The 12443-nt window shown below is 46.4% G+C and overlaps 1 protein-coding gene across 9 annotated transcripts in view; it reads left to right on the top strand.

The window, feature by feature from the left end:
• Nucleotides 1–12443, top strand: part of FERRY3 (FERRY endosomal RAB5 effector complex subunit 3) — a 34121-nt gene that overhangs the window by 9044 nt on the left and 12634 nt on the right. For 7 of the 9 annotated variants that reach the window (XM_068122869.2, XM_068122871.2, XM_068122870.2 and 4 more), the window contains exons 4-10: nt 2004–2185; nt 2326–2425; nt 4420–4541; nt 5255–5391; nt 6428–6625; nt 9513–9641; nt 12060–12131. In XM_068122869.2, coding sequence (XP_067978970.2) covers nt 2004–2185; nt 2326–2425; nt 4420–4541; nt 5255–5391; nt 6428–6625; nt 9513–9641; nt 12060–12131 — 940 coding nt within the window. The remainder of the gene's footprint in view (nt 1–2003; nt 2186–2325; nt 2426–4419; nt 4542–5254; nt 5392–6427; nt 6626–9512; nt 9642–12059; nt 12132–12443) is intronic. The other 2 variants (XM_078782211.1, XM_068122873.2) reach the window with 1 other exon arrangement.

Here is a 12443-nt window from a genome sequence, read left to right on the forward strand (position 1 = left end):
GACGTTCACCAAGAGCTTTCCATTCATCATTTTCACCATCATCAACCTATCACTCACTCTAGTCACACTCACCACACTGTCTACAAACTCCTCAGAAAACAGGACACCAACACCATTCACGCCCTCCAGGCACCCTTGCCACACAAACTTGTATTTCTGTCCCTGCCTACCCTTCACCATTCTCACACCACTTCCCTTCCATCTCGTCTCTTGCACACAACATATGTCCACTCTTCTTCTGACCAATACTTCCACCACTTCTCCTGATCTCCCTGTCATTGTCCCTACATTCCATGTCCCAAACCTCAGAAACCGATCTCCACTTCGGGCTGTACCCTGCCCATATGTAGTTGTAATTGTCATGGTTCTCTTTTTGAGGCAATGTTTTTTTATGGCCGGATGCCCTTCCTGACGCCAACCCTCTTAGTCATCTCTTACGACTCGCAGGGATACGGTGTACCTATTCTAATCCAGGGTACACACTGGGAAACGTTTGAAACATGGAAATTCTCGGGGGGTGGGGGGAGTGAGGGGGGCATCACGGCTGCGGGGGCCCCGTCAGCACCACGCCACGTTTGCCCGGTCAGCACCATGGCGGCCCGGTCAGCACCACACCACGTTTGCCCGGTCAGCACCATGGCGGCCCGGTCAGCACCACACCACGTTTGCCCGGTCAGCACCATGGCGGCCCGGTCAGCACCACACCACGTTTGCCCGGTCAGCACCACGTCAGCCAGGTCAGCACCACACCACGTTTGCCCGGTCAGCACCATGGCGGCTCGGTCAGCACCACACCCTTGGAAAGGACTTCGATGCACGTCGGCCCAGTCGGCCCAGAGCCTGGCGTGAAGACCAAGGACATCAGCACGTCATCCGAAAACAGCTCCGGTTGGTGCGAACCACTCGGCCAATGGCGTGAACCAGGTCCCGACACGCCCTTGCTCGCTTGGCCCCGATGAAGGCCTCGCTGGGTGTTCTCCAAACAGGGGCAGAATCGCCCAAGCCGCGCTGGATTTCGGCGGCGGAAAGCAGCCACGAAGCGACGATATTCGGTCGGGCTGTAATGCGAACACCACGGCGGCCCGGTCAGCACCACACCCTTGGAAAGGACTTCGATGCTGTGGAGAGATCGAAGCAAGCCTCCTTGCTCGAGCGGACCGGAAGCCGGCACCATGGCGGCCCGGTCAGCACCACACCACGTTTGCCCGGTCAGCACCACGGCGGCCCGGTCAGCACCACACCACGTTTGCCCGGTCAGCATTTGTCAAGCATGAGACGGCAGGTTTTTTAAAATCGCTTCCGTGTTTATTTATTTATATACCATTTTGCTTCAGTGTGTCTGCTAGGCCATAACATTTTTAATAATTGAGCTTTTGCCATCAAATCTTCAACAAATCTTTATTATGAGAATATGGAGAACACAAATGAATAAAACGTACAACCGCCGTTTTTGTCAAGTTTAGTTCGGATACAAAGTGGACGCAGACGGGCTTTGCATTTTGAGATGCTTTCTCGTTAGATTTGTAATCTGACGATAACTCGCCTACTTTCTGTGAGAGACGCCGGAGGTTCTTTTCACATCCACCAATGATCAGTGCTGGCAGATGTGTCTTTAACGTCCTCTGACGAACGGTGTACACATTTATGCCTCGCCCTGCCTGCGAAGTACCAGGTTGACCGTTTATAGTAGGGGTCGGGTTTGAATCCATGCTAGGCAGCTTGGAGCAGAGTGCGTATGCCACTCGGTAATCCTGCCAGGCCACCTTACTGGTAACACTACATGAAACAGCCGGTCATAGGTCCTTTAGGCAGCTGGATGCATGATGCACCAAGACTGTTCAGAGTGAGACCTATCCATTAACTCAGCAGTTGAATTGAGCAACTGCAGGCAAACACATGGTGATATCTCATGCTGTCGTGTAGCTGAAAAAAAAGTACATCTTGGCCTGTCTGATGCTTTCAGACTTTGCTATTGTATTTATTGTTTTCATCTCTTTGATTAGACATGGCTTTGCTTTGCTCCACAATTGGAAGCCGATGTGGATGGAGATTTCTCCGAGGCTTATCGTACCCTCATCCATTCTGAGCTGTCGCATCCTCTGCTCAACCTTGAACATCAGCTGGGGCTTGCAGTAGAACAGCGGATGACAGGACGTGCTACTGCATTGCGTGCGCTGCAGGAAAGGTAGTCCGTGTCCTGTGCTTTTAACAAGATATAGATTCCTGTGTGTCCTTTTTGAATAAACAAGACCATGTGTGGTTTTTCTTTGTCTCTACTTTGGGTTTTCTTGTGTAGTTGTAGTTGCCGTGATTGTCACATTCTAGGCAGAGTGCAGAAATGGACAGGACTATCCAGAGTGTGGGCCAAGGATGCACAGATGAAGATGTAAACATCCTCGCTGTGCAGCACTTTGAAAGGGAGCAGGTACAATGTCTTTATATTGTTTTATGACACCTATACTACTCATAGTAATTGTAGATCATTGGAAAAAACTTTTATAACAATATATATGATAAATTCAACCAAACTATTACCATTTCTATCATGCCCTTGGTAGGGTCACGTCCTGTTTTGATATCCTTATTATTCCATTTATGGGATTTAGATGCAGAAATGAACAGGACTATCCAGAGTGTCGGCCAAGGATACACAGATGAAGATGTAAATATATATGTCATCCTGTCATCCTGGTGTTTTACATGTCAGCTAGGTGATTCATCAATGTGTATGCCGTCCCTTGGATGGACGTTAACCGGGTGTCCCGTCGGCCGGCATTAGTCAGTGGACATTAAGGATCCCATAGTGTCCTTCGCGAAGAGGAGTTGAGCTATCACCAGCACCATGGCCAAATTACAAATTCCTGCCCTAACCTTATTCGAATGTCAGGCCTGGCCAGCTGGTTCGTGAATGACTTGGCCAAACTTCTCCTGGCCAACCCCACAAGGAGTGGGAATAATTGTGGCCATTATATAAGCATTTGGACACCACATTTCATAATGTTGTGGCGGACACGAAAGCCCACTGGCGTGGTGACATCATTCCGCGCACCAAGTGGGCGGCGGCCACGCCCGAGAGAGAGGCGTGGCCTCAAGATATACACGGGGCGCGCAGCCCGGAGCAGCTCAGTGCTGCAGTTTGAGTACTTTCAATAAAGACTCTTTTATGAACCGCGTTGTCCGCTTGCTCCTTGCGTAAGCATTAGCGCGCGCAGCATCGCGCTTCAATGTACTCTTTACGATAGAAACTGATACGATAGAAACGAGCTCTTTACGATGGACCTCACCCTTGATAAAGGAACAATGAGGAGAGAAGAATAATATGGTACTGCTTTTAAGGCAGAATGAATGAATTCATTCATTCATTCATTTTTAAGGCAGCGTTTAACACCAATCCCAAGTTGCACTGAGAAGACGTTGATGGGCCTTCTCTTTTGATTTGATGCAGTTCCTCTGCGGATAGTTTACCTGCAATGGTAATTGGTACGAGGCCATTCCAGGATTTCAATCTCGCTATGATGACGGAGCAATGGTATCTATCTATAATTCCAGTAATCTCTGTCTGTCTGTCTGTACGTCTGTACGTTTGTTTGTTTGTCTGTGACCGCTGTTTCTCGACAACTACCGGTCCGATATACTTGAAACTTGCCAGGTATATTGCTGGGGACCCGAGGATGTGCCTTTTCAAGGTTTCATATTAATCGGACAATTACTTACCGAGCTATGTCCAAAAAACGATTCAACCAATCAGAGAGCAGCGAACGATCGCGTGTGCCGAACGTGGAGGACACACTCTGCCTCGGATGGCACATTTGACAGCGTATTCATTTATTTCACGTTTGCAAACTATGTTGGCGTTAAACTATGTTTTAAAACTAATAAAACCGAATTTGCGATTTATTCGCTTTCCTGCGCGTTTGTGCACGCGATGGCGATTTCTTTACCAAACTCCGGAAGCCGTTCGCTTTGGACCAAACCATTGCATGTAAATAGAGGGGGGGGATTGTCACCGTACTCGCAAGCCGTTCGCTTTGGACCAAACCATTGCATGTAAATAGAGGGGGGGGGGATTGTCACCGTACTCGCAAGCCGTTCGCTTTGGACCAAACCATTTCATGTAAATAGAGGGGGGGGATATAATTTTAGATATAGATATAGTACGGGCATGCCCTAGTATATCCAAATCACAATGTTTTGTAACTGGAAGGTGATGTGAATGCCAGCACCTTGTGGTACTTATTGGTATTACGGAGTTATTGAATCAGAGAGAGTGAATTACTGCAGGGCATGCTATAAAATATAGATGGCACACACTGCAGCCACACATTTCCTGGCTTAGGTTCTGTAATTTCTTCTTTTTTTTTTAATGCATTTCCCTTCCCTTTTAATTATGTTGTTAAGTTTGTTTGTTTAATGTGTAAGGCATTGGAGGCAAAATGGCTTTCTGAGATCGGTCGACTGATGGAACAGCAGAAGCAAGAATTCCAAGAGCGGCTGTTGCAGGCCTATGGTGACCTAAAGAACCTGGATATTGCCAGGAACAGGTGTGTGGCTCTTTGTAAACGAGGTGGAAGCACTTTGTGTTTTGTATACATGTGAAACAGAGAATGGCTGGCAGGGTGGCCTAGAGGTACACACACTGGCATCTAAGCTGTCTAGCTTGGGTTTGAATCCCAACCCAGGTATACACTGTCATCCCGTTGTTTCACAAGAACAGTGATTCATCAATGTGTGTGCCGTTCCTCGGATGGACCTTACACCGGGTGTCCCGTTTGCCGGTATTATTTGGTGGACATTAAAGATCCCATGGTGTCCTTCATGAAGAGTAGGTGAGCTATCGCCCGGCACCCTGGCCAAATTACTTAGAGTCCTGCCTTGACTTCCTGGGTCGGAGCGGTGACCCGACCAGGATAATACCCTCGTAACTACTTCAGCAGCACCAACGCTCTGCATAGGGCATGGTACATGATGATGAAGCAGAGGTTTTTGACCACCCCAGAGGTCATTGCATTCTGGGACACTCCCTATTTATTGATCACCTTCCTGATTAGCATGGATCTGGGTTAACAAGGCACAAGCCATCATAATTATGAATGATCAAATTATCCCCATAGGTCTGTTTATAAACTCGCTTGTAATTGACTGACTGGATTTCAAACTATGAAACATGAAATGCTTTTTGTGTTTAAAGTCCCTTGTAAGTGTTTAAAGTGTTAGGATACGCAAAACATTGTTGGTTTCATTTGCTGTTGTTGAGGTTGGGCTGCTGCTTGTCACATAATGAGGCTGAAGTACGGAATTCTTCACACTCGCGGGACAGCGGCGTCCAAGAGAACAAACTAGAGGAAGAAGAAGAGTTCCCCCGACTCGAGGAGAGTTTCACCATACACCTGGGTATGTGATGCGGTGAAAAAGGAGCAGAAACGAAGAAACACACGAACTGCATGTTTTCGCATTAATCAGTTGTTCGTTGTTGTTTTTTGTTGTTCGTATCGTTGTTTGTATCATTTATCTCAATTTAAAGCTGTTGTTATTCATGACTCCCAATCAACACTAGAGGTGTTTAGGCGTTTTTGTTCGGATGACGAATGCTATGTTTGAAATCCACCTGGGGCCTCCTGGTGGAGTGTTTTCAGCCGTCATGCTGCACAGACAGTCACAAGACTTGGAAGCTTTAGAGTGAATTGCCAGGCCATTGGCTTTGTCCATTGTTATGCCAAACAGTGCAACAAATGAATACCATTTTGAGAAGTTCCCACCATTCTATGCTTGCCGCATCCATATCAGTTGAAGCTTACTTTTCAACCTGGTGGAGATGCAAACGTCATGTGACTGATGTAGTAAATGCAGAACTTCAGTCGGTAATTCCCAATAGTAATTATGATGATCCTACATGTCTTTTTAAGCATTGAAGCCGCTTCAATATTTGGGAATGTCTTTCCTTCCATCTGTCCATCTGTCAATCAAAATGAAGAAGAAGAACCTGTTTAGCCCACCGTGTTAAATTCTAAAGAGTTCTGAAGTGTGATTCTAGAGGATTTTAAAGGGTAATTCTAAACGGTCCTAAAGGGCAATTATAAAGGCTTCGAAAGGGTAGTTCTAAGGGGTAATTCTAAAGGGTTTTAACGGGTAATTCTAATGAGTTCTAAAGGGATCTAACGGGTAATTATATTGGGTTCTAGAGGATTCTAAATGGCTCTAATGGGTAATTCTATTGAGTTCTAAACGGTTCTAAAGGGTGATTCTAAAGGGTTCTAAAGTCAGCATCTGGAAGTCCTGCAACTCGCATGGATTGCACACATACTGCCAAACTGCACCGCTTCCTTTGGACATGGGTGCGATTTTTTTTTTTTTTTTTGGCTCAACTGATCATTGTTTGGAAAAACTTTTCATAAGCAACAACAAAAGCAGGAGTTGTGATCTTCTACAGGTGCTCAACAGAAGACCATGCATAACCTGCGGCTGCTACGTGGAGCTGCACTGGATCTGTGCCAGCCAAGACACCGCCGACCTGGTGGCCTCCGAGCCCAGCGCTTGCAAACTGCCCTGTCTGTTTACTCATCCAGCCTCGCTGCCCTTGTGCTGCTCGTCGATGAGTGTATCGACCACGACAGTGGCATCAAGCGTGGTCAGGGATTGGGCCTCGCGGAGTTTTCTTGTTGTGGAAAGAAATGTTAACATGGATACCAAAAACACATGTGGCTGTTTTGTACCACCTGTACCTTCTGATTTGTGTGGTTTACAGGTTGTGCTGATAATGGGATTTTTTTTTTTTGTATACAAGATCGAGGCTCGTGTAAGAGCTAACATTAATGACAAAAAAAAACAAACGGACACACAAGACATAATAAAGTGAGCAGGAGACAAGATGTGGAGAGAGGGGGGAAGCACACAAGTACAACATTTGAGAGCAGGGACATCTGGAGATCTGTGGGAGGGAAAGGGCCTGGGGGGAGGAGGCGTGGGAAGGGGGTGAGGGGTGGGAGAGGTAAAAACCACATGGATACAGCCAGGACTTCCAGGAAAGAAGTCAGTATTTCAGAAAAGTGCATTTGGGGTGAATTAATGGGGGTAGAAAAGATCAAGGTTTTGGATGGGGGTTTTGGATCAAGTTTTTGGATAAGAGATGGTGGTGAACAGCTGTTTTATAGACCTGGAGGGAGGAGTGGGATTGAACAGAGTGGGGGAGTTTGTTCCAAAGGCAGGAGAAAAGAGGAATGAAAGTGAAAATGAGCAGAGAGTCTTGATTTTGGCAGTTTCACCAGAAGAGGGTTGCTGGCAGATCTTGTGCGACCTGTAGAAGTATTTGGGTGACAGAGCACAGACAGGGCTGGGGGGATGGGGGGTGCTAGGCCAGAGAGGAGTCAGTAGAAGACAGAAAGACCACCAACCTGCCTGCGTTGAGTGAGTGAAAGGCCCACAGAGTTAGCTTCATCGCGGGAGATTCCAATAATTCTGAAAGCTTTGGTTTCAACAGCGTGAAGCCGAGCTAGGTGTGAGGCAGGAGCACCGGCCCAGAGGGGAGAACAGTATTCCATTGAGCTGTGGATGAAAGCCTTGTATGTGGTGAGGAGCTCAGGTGTGCCAAAGAATGACTTCGCACGACGGAGGATGCCCATTCGGCGACTGGCTTTGGAGGCCAGCTTGGAAATGTGGTTTTCCCAGGAAAGATCATGGCAGATTGTGAGACCCAAGAGCTTGAGTGACAGAACTTCTTAGAGAGGATTGTTGAGAAAGTAGATGGGAGGATTGTCCAGACGGTCTTTTCGGAGAGACATAGTGAGAGTGTGAGATTTGTCAGGATTGAAAGACATGTTCCACTTGTTTGACCAGTCTGTGATTTTGTCCAGGTCTGCAGAGAGTGAGGAGGCTGCAGACTGTCGATCTAAGGGATGAGGTATGGAGCAGCACAGAGTGCAGTCATCAGCAAAGAGATAGAGAGGATTTTTCAGAGAGTCGGAGAGATCATTGATGAACACCAGAAAAAGCACAGGACCCAGAACACTGCCTTGGGGAACTCCAGCCTGAACAGGAAGGGGAGATGAGAAAAATCCATTCAGGAGCACACGTTGACGATGACCAGAGAGGAAGTCTGCAAGCCATGCGTGGGGATTTCCATGGATTCCATAGGAGAAGAGTTTGTTGAGCAGAGCCGGGTGCCAGACTGTATCGAAAGCACGTGATATGTCAAGGGAGACAGCTCTAATTTCCTGTTTGACATTGAGGACCTCCATCCATTGTCGAGACAGCAGAAGCAGCATGTCCAGAGTAGAGTGACCTGGTCTGAATCCAAATTGATGATCAGAAATCAAGCCATTGGAGGAGAGGAAGGATTTGATATCCGAAGCAATGATGGATTCCATGACTTTGCTGATAATTGGTTGCAGGCTGATTGGTCTGTAGTTGCAAGGATCTGTTTTTGCACCTTTTTTGTGTAAAGCGGTGATGTTGGCTGATTTCGAAGCTGATGACAGCTGACCGTGAGCAAAAGAGAGGGCGAAGAGAACAGAGAGGGTGTGAAAGAGCGGCAGATCAGGATTTTAGGACCAATGGGCTGATGCCGTCTGGTCCAGTTGCAGAATCAGAGTCGAGGATTGACAGAAATTTCTCCACCTTGTCAGGAGAGAAGGACACAGCGTCCAGGAGCAGCTGGGTACGACTGGGTAAGGTGGGTACAGAGAGGGACGTGTTTGGGACACAAGATTTTGAGGCAAACACAGAGTTGAGGCATTCAGCTTTTTCATGTGCGGAGTCAGCTGTGTAGCTGTTTGAGGTAAGGGAGGGGATGGAGGAGGAACAAACACCAGAAACAGATTTGACAAGACGCTACCAGGATTTGGAAGAGGGAGACAGGTTTGAGAGTTCACTCTTGAGAGTGGAGAGATAGTGCTTCCTGGCTCTCCTGAGGGTGGACACACACTTGTTCCGAGCTTTGTGAAAGGAAACGAGATTGCCTTCTGTTGGATTTGCCTTTCAGGAGGCAAAGGCAAGCTGTTTCAGGGCAACTGCCTCACCACAAGATTCCGTGTACTATGGGCGGGAGGAAGGGTAAGACAACTGAAGACGAGATGGGATAAATCTGTGCATGAGAGAGAGCAATTTACTTTGGAAGAATTCCCAGGATGAGTTTATGTCAGAAGCAGCAGAGATGGGAGACCAGTCCAGATGATTGGTGGCTGCTTGAAGACCATGCCAGTTGGCCTGAGTGAAATGCCAGACTCGTCAGCGCTGAGGATGCTCTCTGAGAATGGCCAGAGAGATGGCCACTTTAACAAGCATATGGTCAGATGAACCGTTTGGAGCAGAAGAAGAGCAGCAGACATTTGCAGGGAAGTTTGTCATGACCAAGTCTAGAAGAGAAGACATGTGGCTCAGTGTTCATGTTCATTAAATGTTAATGTTGATGGTCAGTGTTAATCGTGTGGCTGTTTGTTTCGTCATCCGGCTTGCTCGAATCATTGTCTCAATGGGTTCTTGAACCTCCATCCTTGCTCCGTTTTGCCTTGTTTGCACAGAGTTTGCTGAAGTTTGCCAACAGTCGACTGAGTTCCATTTCTCCACCGTGAAACAGCAACTTGAAACGCTGCAGAACGTTGTGCTGGTGGCAAATTCGTGCCGACAAAGCCATGAAAGAGAAAAGGGAGGTACAATAAGCCGACAAGCTCTTTGTTTTGTTTGCACTGCTAGACTGCCTCTTGGTCTGTCCCACGTACAGCAGGAGACGACGAGGAGGGGGGGGGGGGTGTGTGTGTGTGTGTGTGTGTGTGTGTGTGTGTGTGTGACGAACTTTTATTGTGAGAACATGGGGAACTTTAATGAATAATTGGGTCAAAATGTGAAAGAGCAAAGTCACAGTGAGTATAAATGGGCCTTTTCAGCCAGTCCACTGTTGTGCTGCATGAGATGGCCGGGTTTTTTAATTGTTTCTGTTTCTTTATGTATTTACCATTGAGCTCCAGTGTGTCTATCCAGGCCATAACTTTTTACCATTTGATCTTTTCACATAAATTTTTCAACAAACCTTTATTATGAGAATATGGAGAGAAATAAAAATGAATAAATGGTACGTTTTTTTTAGCTGTTTTTGTTTTATGATTTTGTTTGATGTTTGATGATAAAAGTTTAGTTTGATTACAAAGCGGACATGGATGGGCTTTGAATTTTGAGATGGTTTGTATTTGTGACTTATTTTAGTATTCCATATTAAATGTATGATATAAGGTATCCTCGCCTGCAACAGTCAAGGGTGACCTTGTGGTGAAGTGTTGGAGCTCATACTTTGTCCTCAGACAAAATGTCCCATTTTTTTGAGCTTGTGTAGTATTCACAATTCCATAATCTTAGGTCATCATCGAATGCAACTACCTCAAGCTTGAATTGGAATAAGCAGGAAAGGCATCATGATTATGAATGTATAATACATGAAAGCTTCAAGCAGGAAGGTGAACATCGAAAGATAGAACTTTAAGCTATGGGCAGAGTTAAGAAAGTGAGCTTGCATTGCCTGAATGTTTCTGAAACTAAGGTCGTGGACCCACCATTTTGGAGAGGTTCTGGCTTGAGATGGTAAAAACTTTGATGAAGAACTGTCGAGTCAAGCTGAAGATCCAGTCATCTGGAAAAATCAGTCGATCATTTACAAATGACTGAAGTTCTGCCTCTGGGTGTACAAATACACGACATGGCCAAAAGTATGCGAACACCCCTTCTAATTAGTTGATTCAGCTTTCAGCCACACCCATTGCTGACAGGTATATATAATCAAGCACACAGCCATGCAATCTCCATAGATAAACATTGGCAGTAGAATGGGCCATACTGAAGAGCTCAGTGACTTTCAACGTAGCACCGTCATGGGATGCCACATTTCCAACAAGTCAGTTTATCAAATTTCTGCCCTGCTAGAGCTGCCCCGGTCAATTATAAGTGCTGTTATTGTGAAGTGGAAACGTCTAGGAGCAAGAACAGCTCAGCCGTGAAGCGGTAGGCCACACAAGCTCACAGAACGGGACATCCGAGTGCTGAAGCATGTGTAGCACGTAAAAATCGTCTGTCCTCGGTTGCAACACTCACAACCGAGTTCCAAACTGCCTCTGGAAGCAACTTCAGCACAACAACTGTTCATCGGGAACTTCATGAAATGGGTTTCCATGGCCGAGCAGCCGCACACAAGCCTAAGATCACCATGCGCAATGCCAAGCGTCGACTGGAGTGGTGTAAAGCTCGCTGCCATTGGACTCTGGAGCAGCGGAAACGTGTAATCTGGAGTGATGAATCACGCTTCACCACTTGGCAGTCCAACGGATGAATCTGAGTTTGGCGGAAGCTAGGAGAACACTACCTGCCCGAAGGCATTGTGCCAACTGTAAAGTTTGGTGGGGGAGGAATAATAGTCTGAGGCTGTTTTTCATGGTTTGGGCTGCGACCCTTCGTTCCAGTGAAGGGAAATCTTAACGCCACAGCATACAATGACATTTTAGACGATTGTGTGCTTCCAACTTTGTAGCAACAGTTTGGAGAAGGCCCTTTCCTGTTTCAGCATGACAATGCCCCCGTGTGCAGAGCAAAGTCCATACAGAAATGTTTTGTCGAGATTGGTGTGGAAACACTTGACTGGCCTGAACAGAGCCCTCAACCCCATCAAACACATTTGGGATGAATTGGAACACCGACTGTGAGCCAGACCTAATCGCCCAACATCACGAATGCTCTTGTGGCTGAATGGAAGCAAATCCCCGCAGCAATGTTCCAACATCTCTTGGAAAGACTTCCCAGAAGAGTGGAGGCTATTATAGCAGCAAAGGGGGGGGGGGGGGGGGGGACCAACTCCATATTAATGCCCATGATTTTGGAATGAGATGTTCGACGAGCACATACGGGTGTGATATTCGGATATCCACATACTTTTGGCCATGTAGTATATATCGAAGTTTGCTATAAAACAAAGAGTGTTGTTGAATTCGTATCAGTTACATCCTTTGAATGTGAATTTAGTGTATTATGAACAGTTGTTACTGTTCAACCAATCAGTATGTTCAGTCTTTTCTGTCCACATTTGACAGATAAGAGACACACAGCAGACCTGAATGAGCAGAAGAAAGGTGTGGAAAAAAATCTACAAAACATGTCCCCAGGTCAGACTACTTGTTGCTTTTGCTTTCATGGCCTTTGCCCCTATGGCTAAAAGGCAGCCAAAGGTTATAAAGCTACATTTCTATGTGAAATGTGGTAATAAAGAATGAGTATCGATGCATAATCGACTATCTATTTGTTACATATCAACAGAAAAAGGGAAGGAAATTGAAGATGGGGGCCAAAATGAGAAAAAAAATTTGGACCCATCGAGCCTGGGCTCGATTTGGCCCAACACATTATTATTATGGGAATATGTAAGGTGGGGAGAGAGAATAAGACATAGAAAGCATGAGAGAGCAAGAGAGGGAGAG

Source organism: Myxine glutinosa, chromosome 7 (genome assembly GCF_964187855.1).
Source record: "Myxine glutinosa chromosome 7, kmMyxGlut1.1, whole genome shotgun sequence".
NCBI classification, from domain to species: Eukaryota; Metazoa; Chordata; class Myxini; order Myxiniformes; family Myxinidae; genus Myxine; species Myxine glutinosa.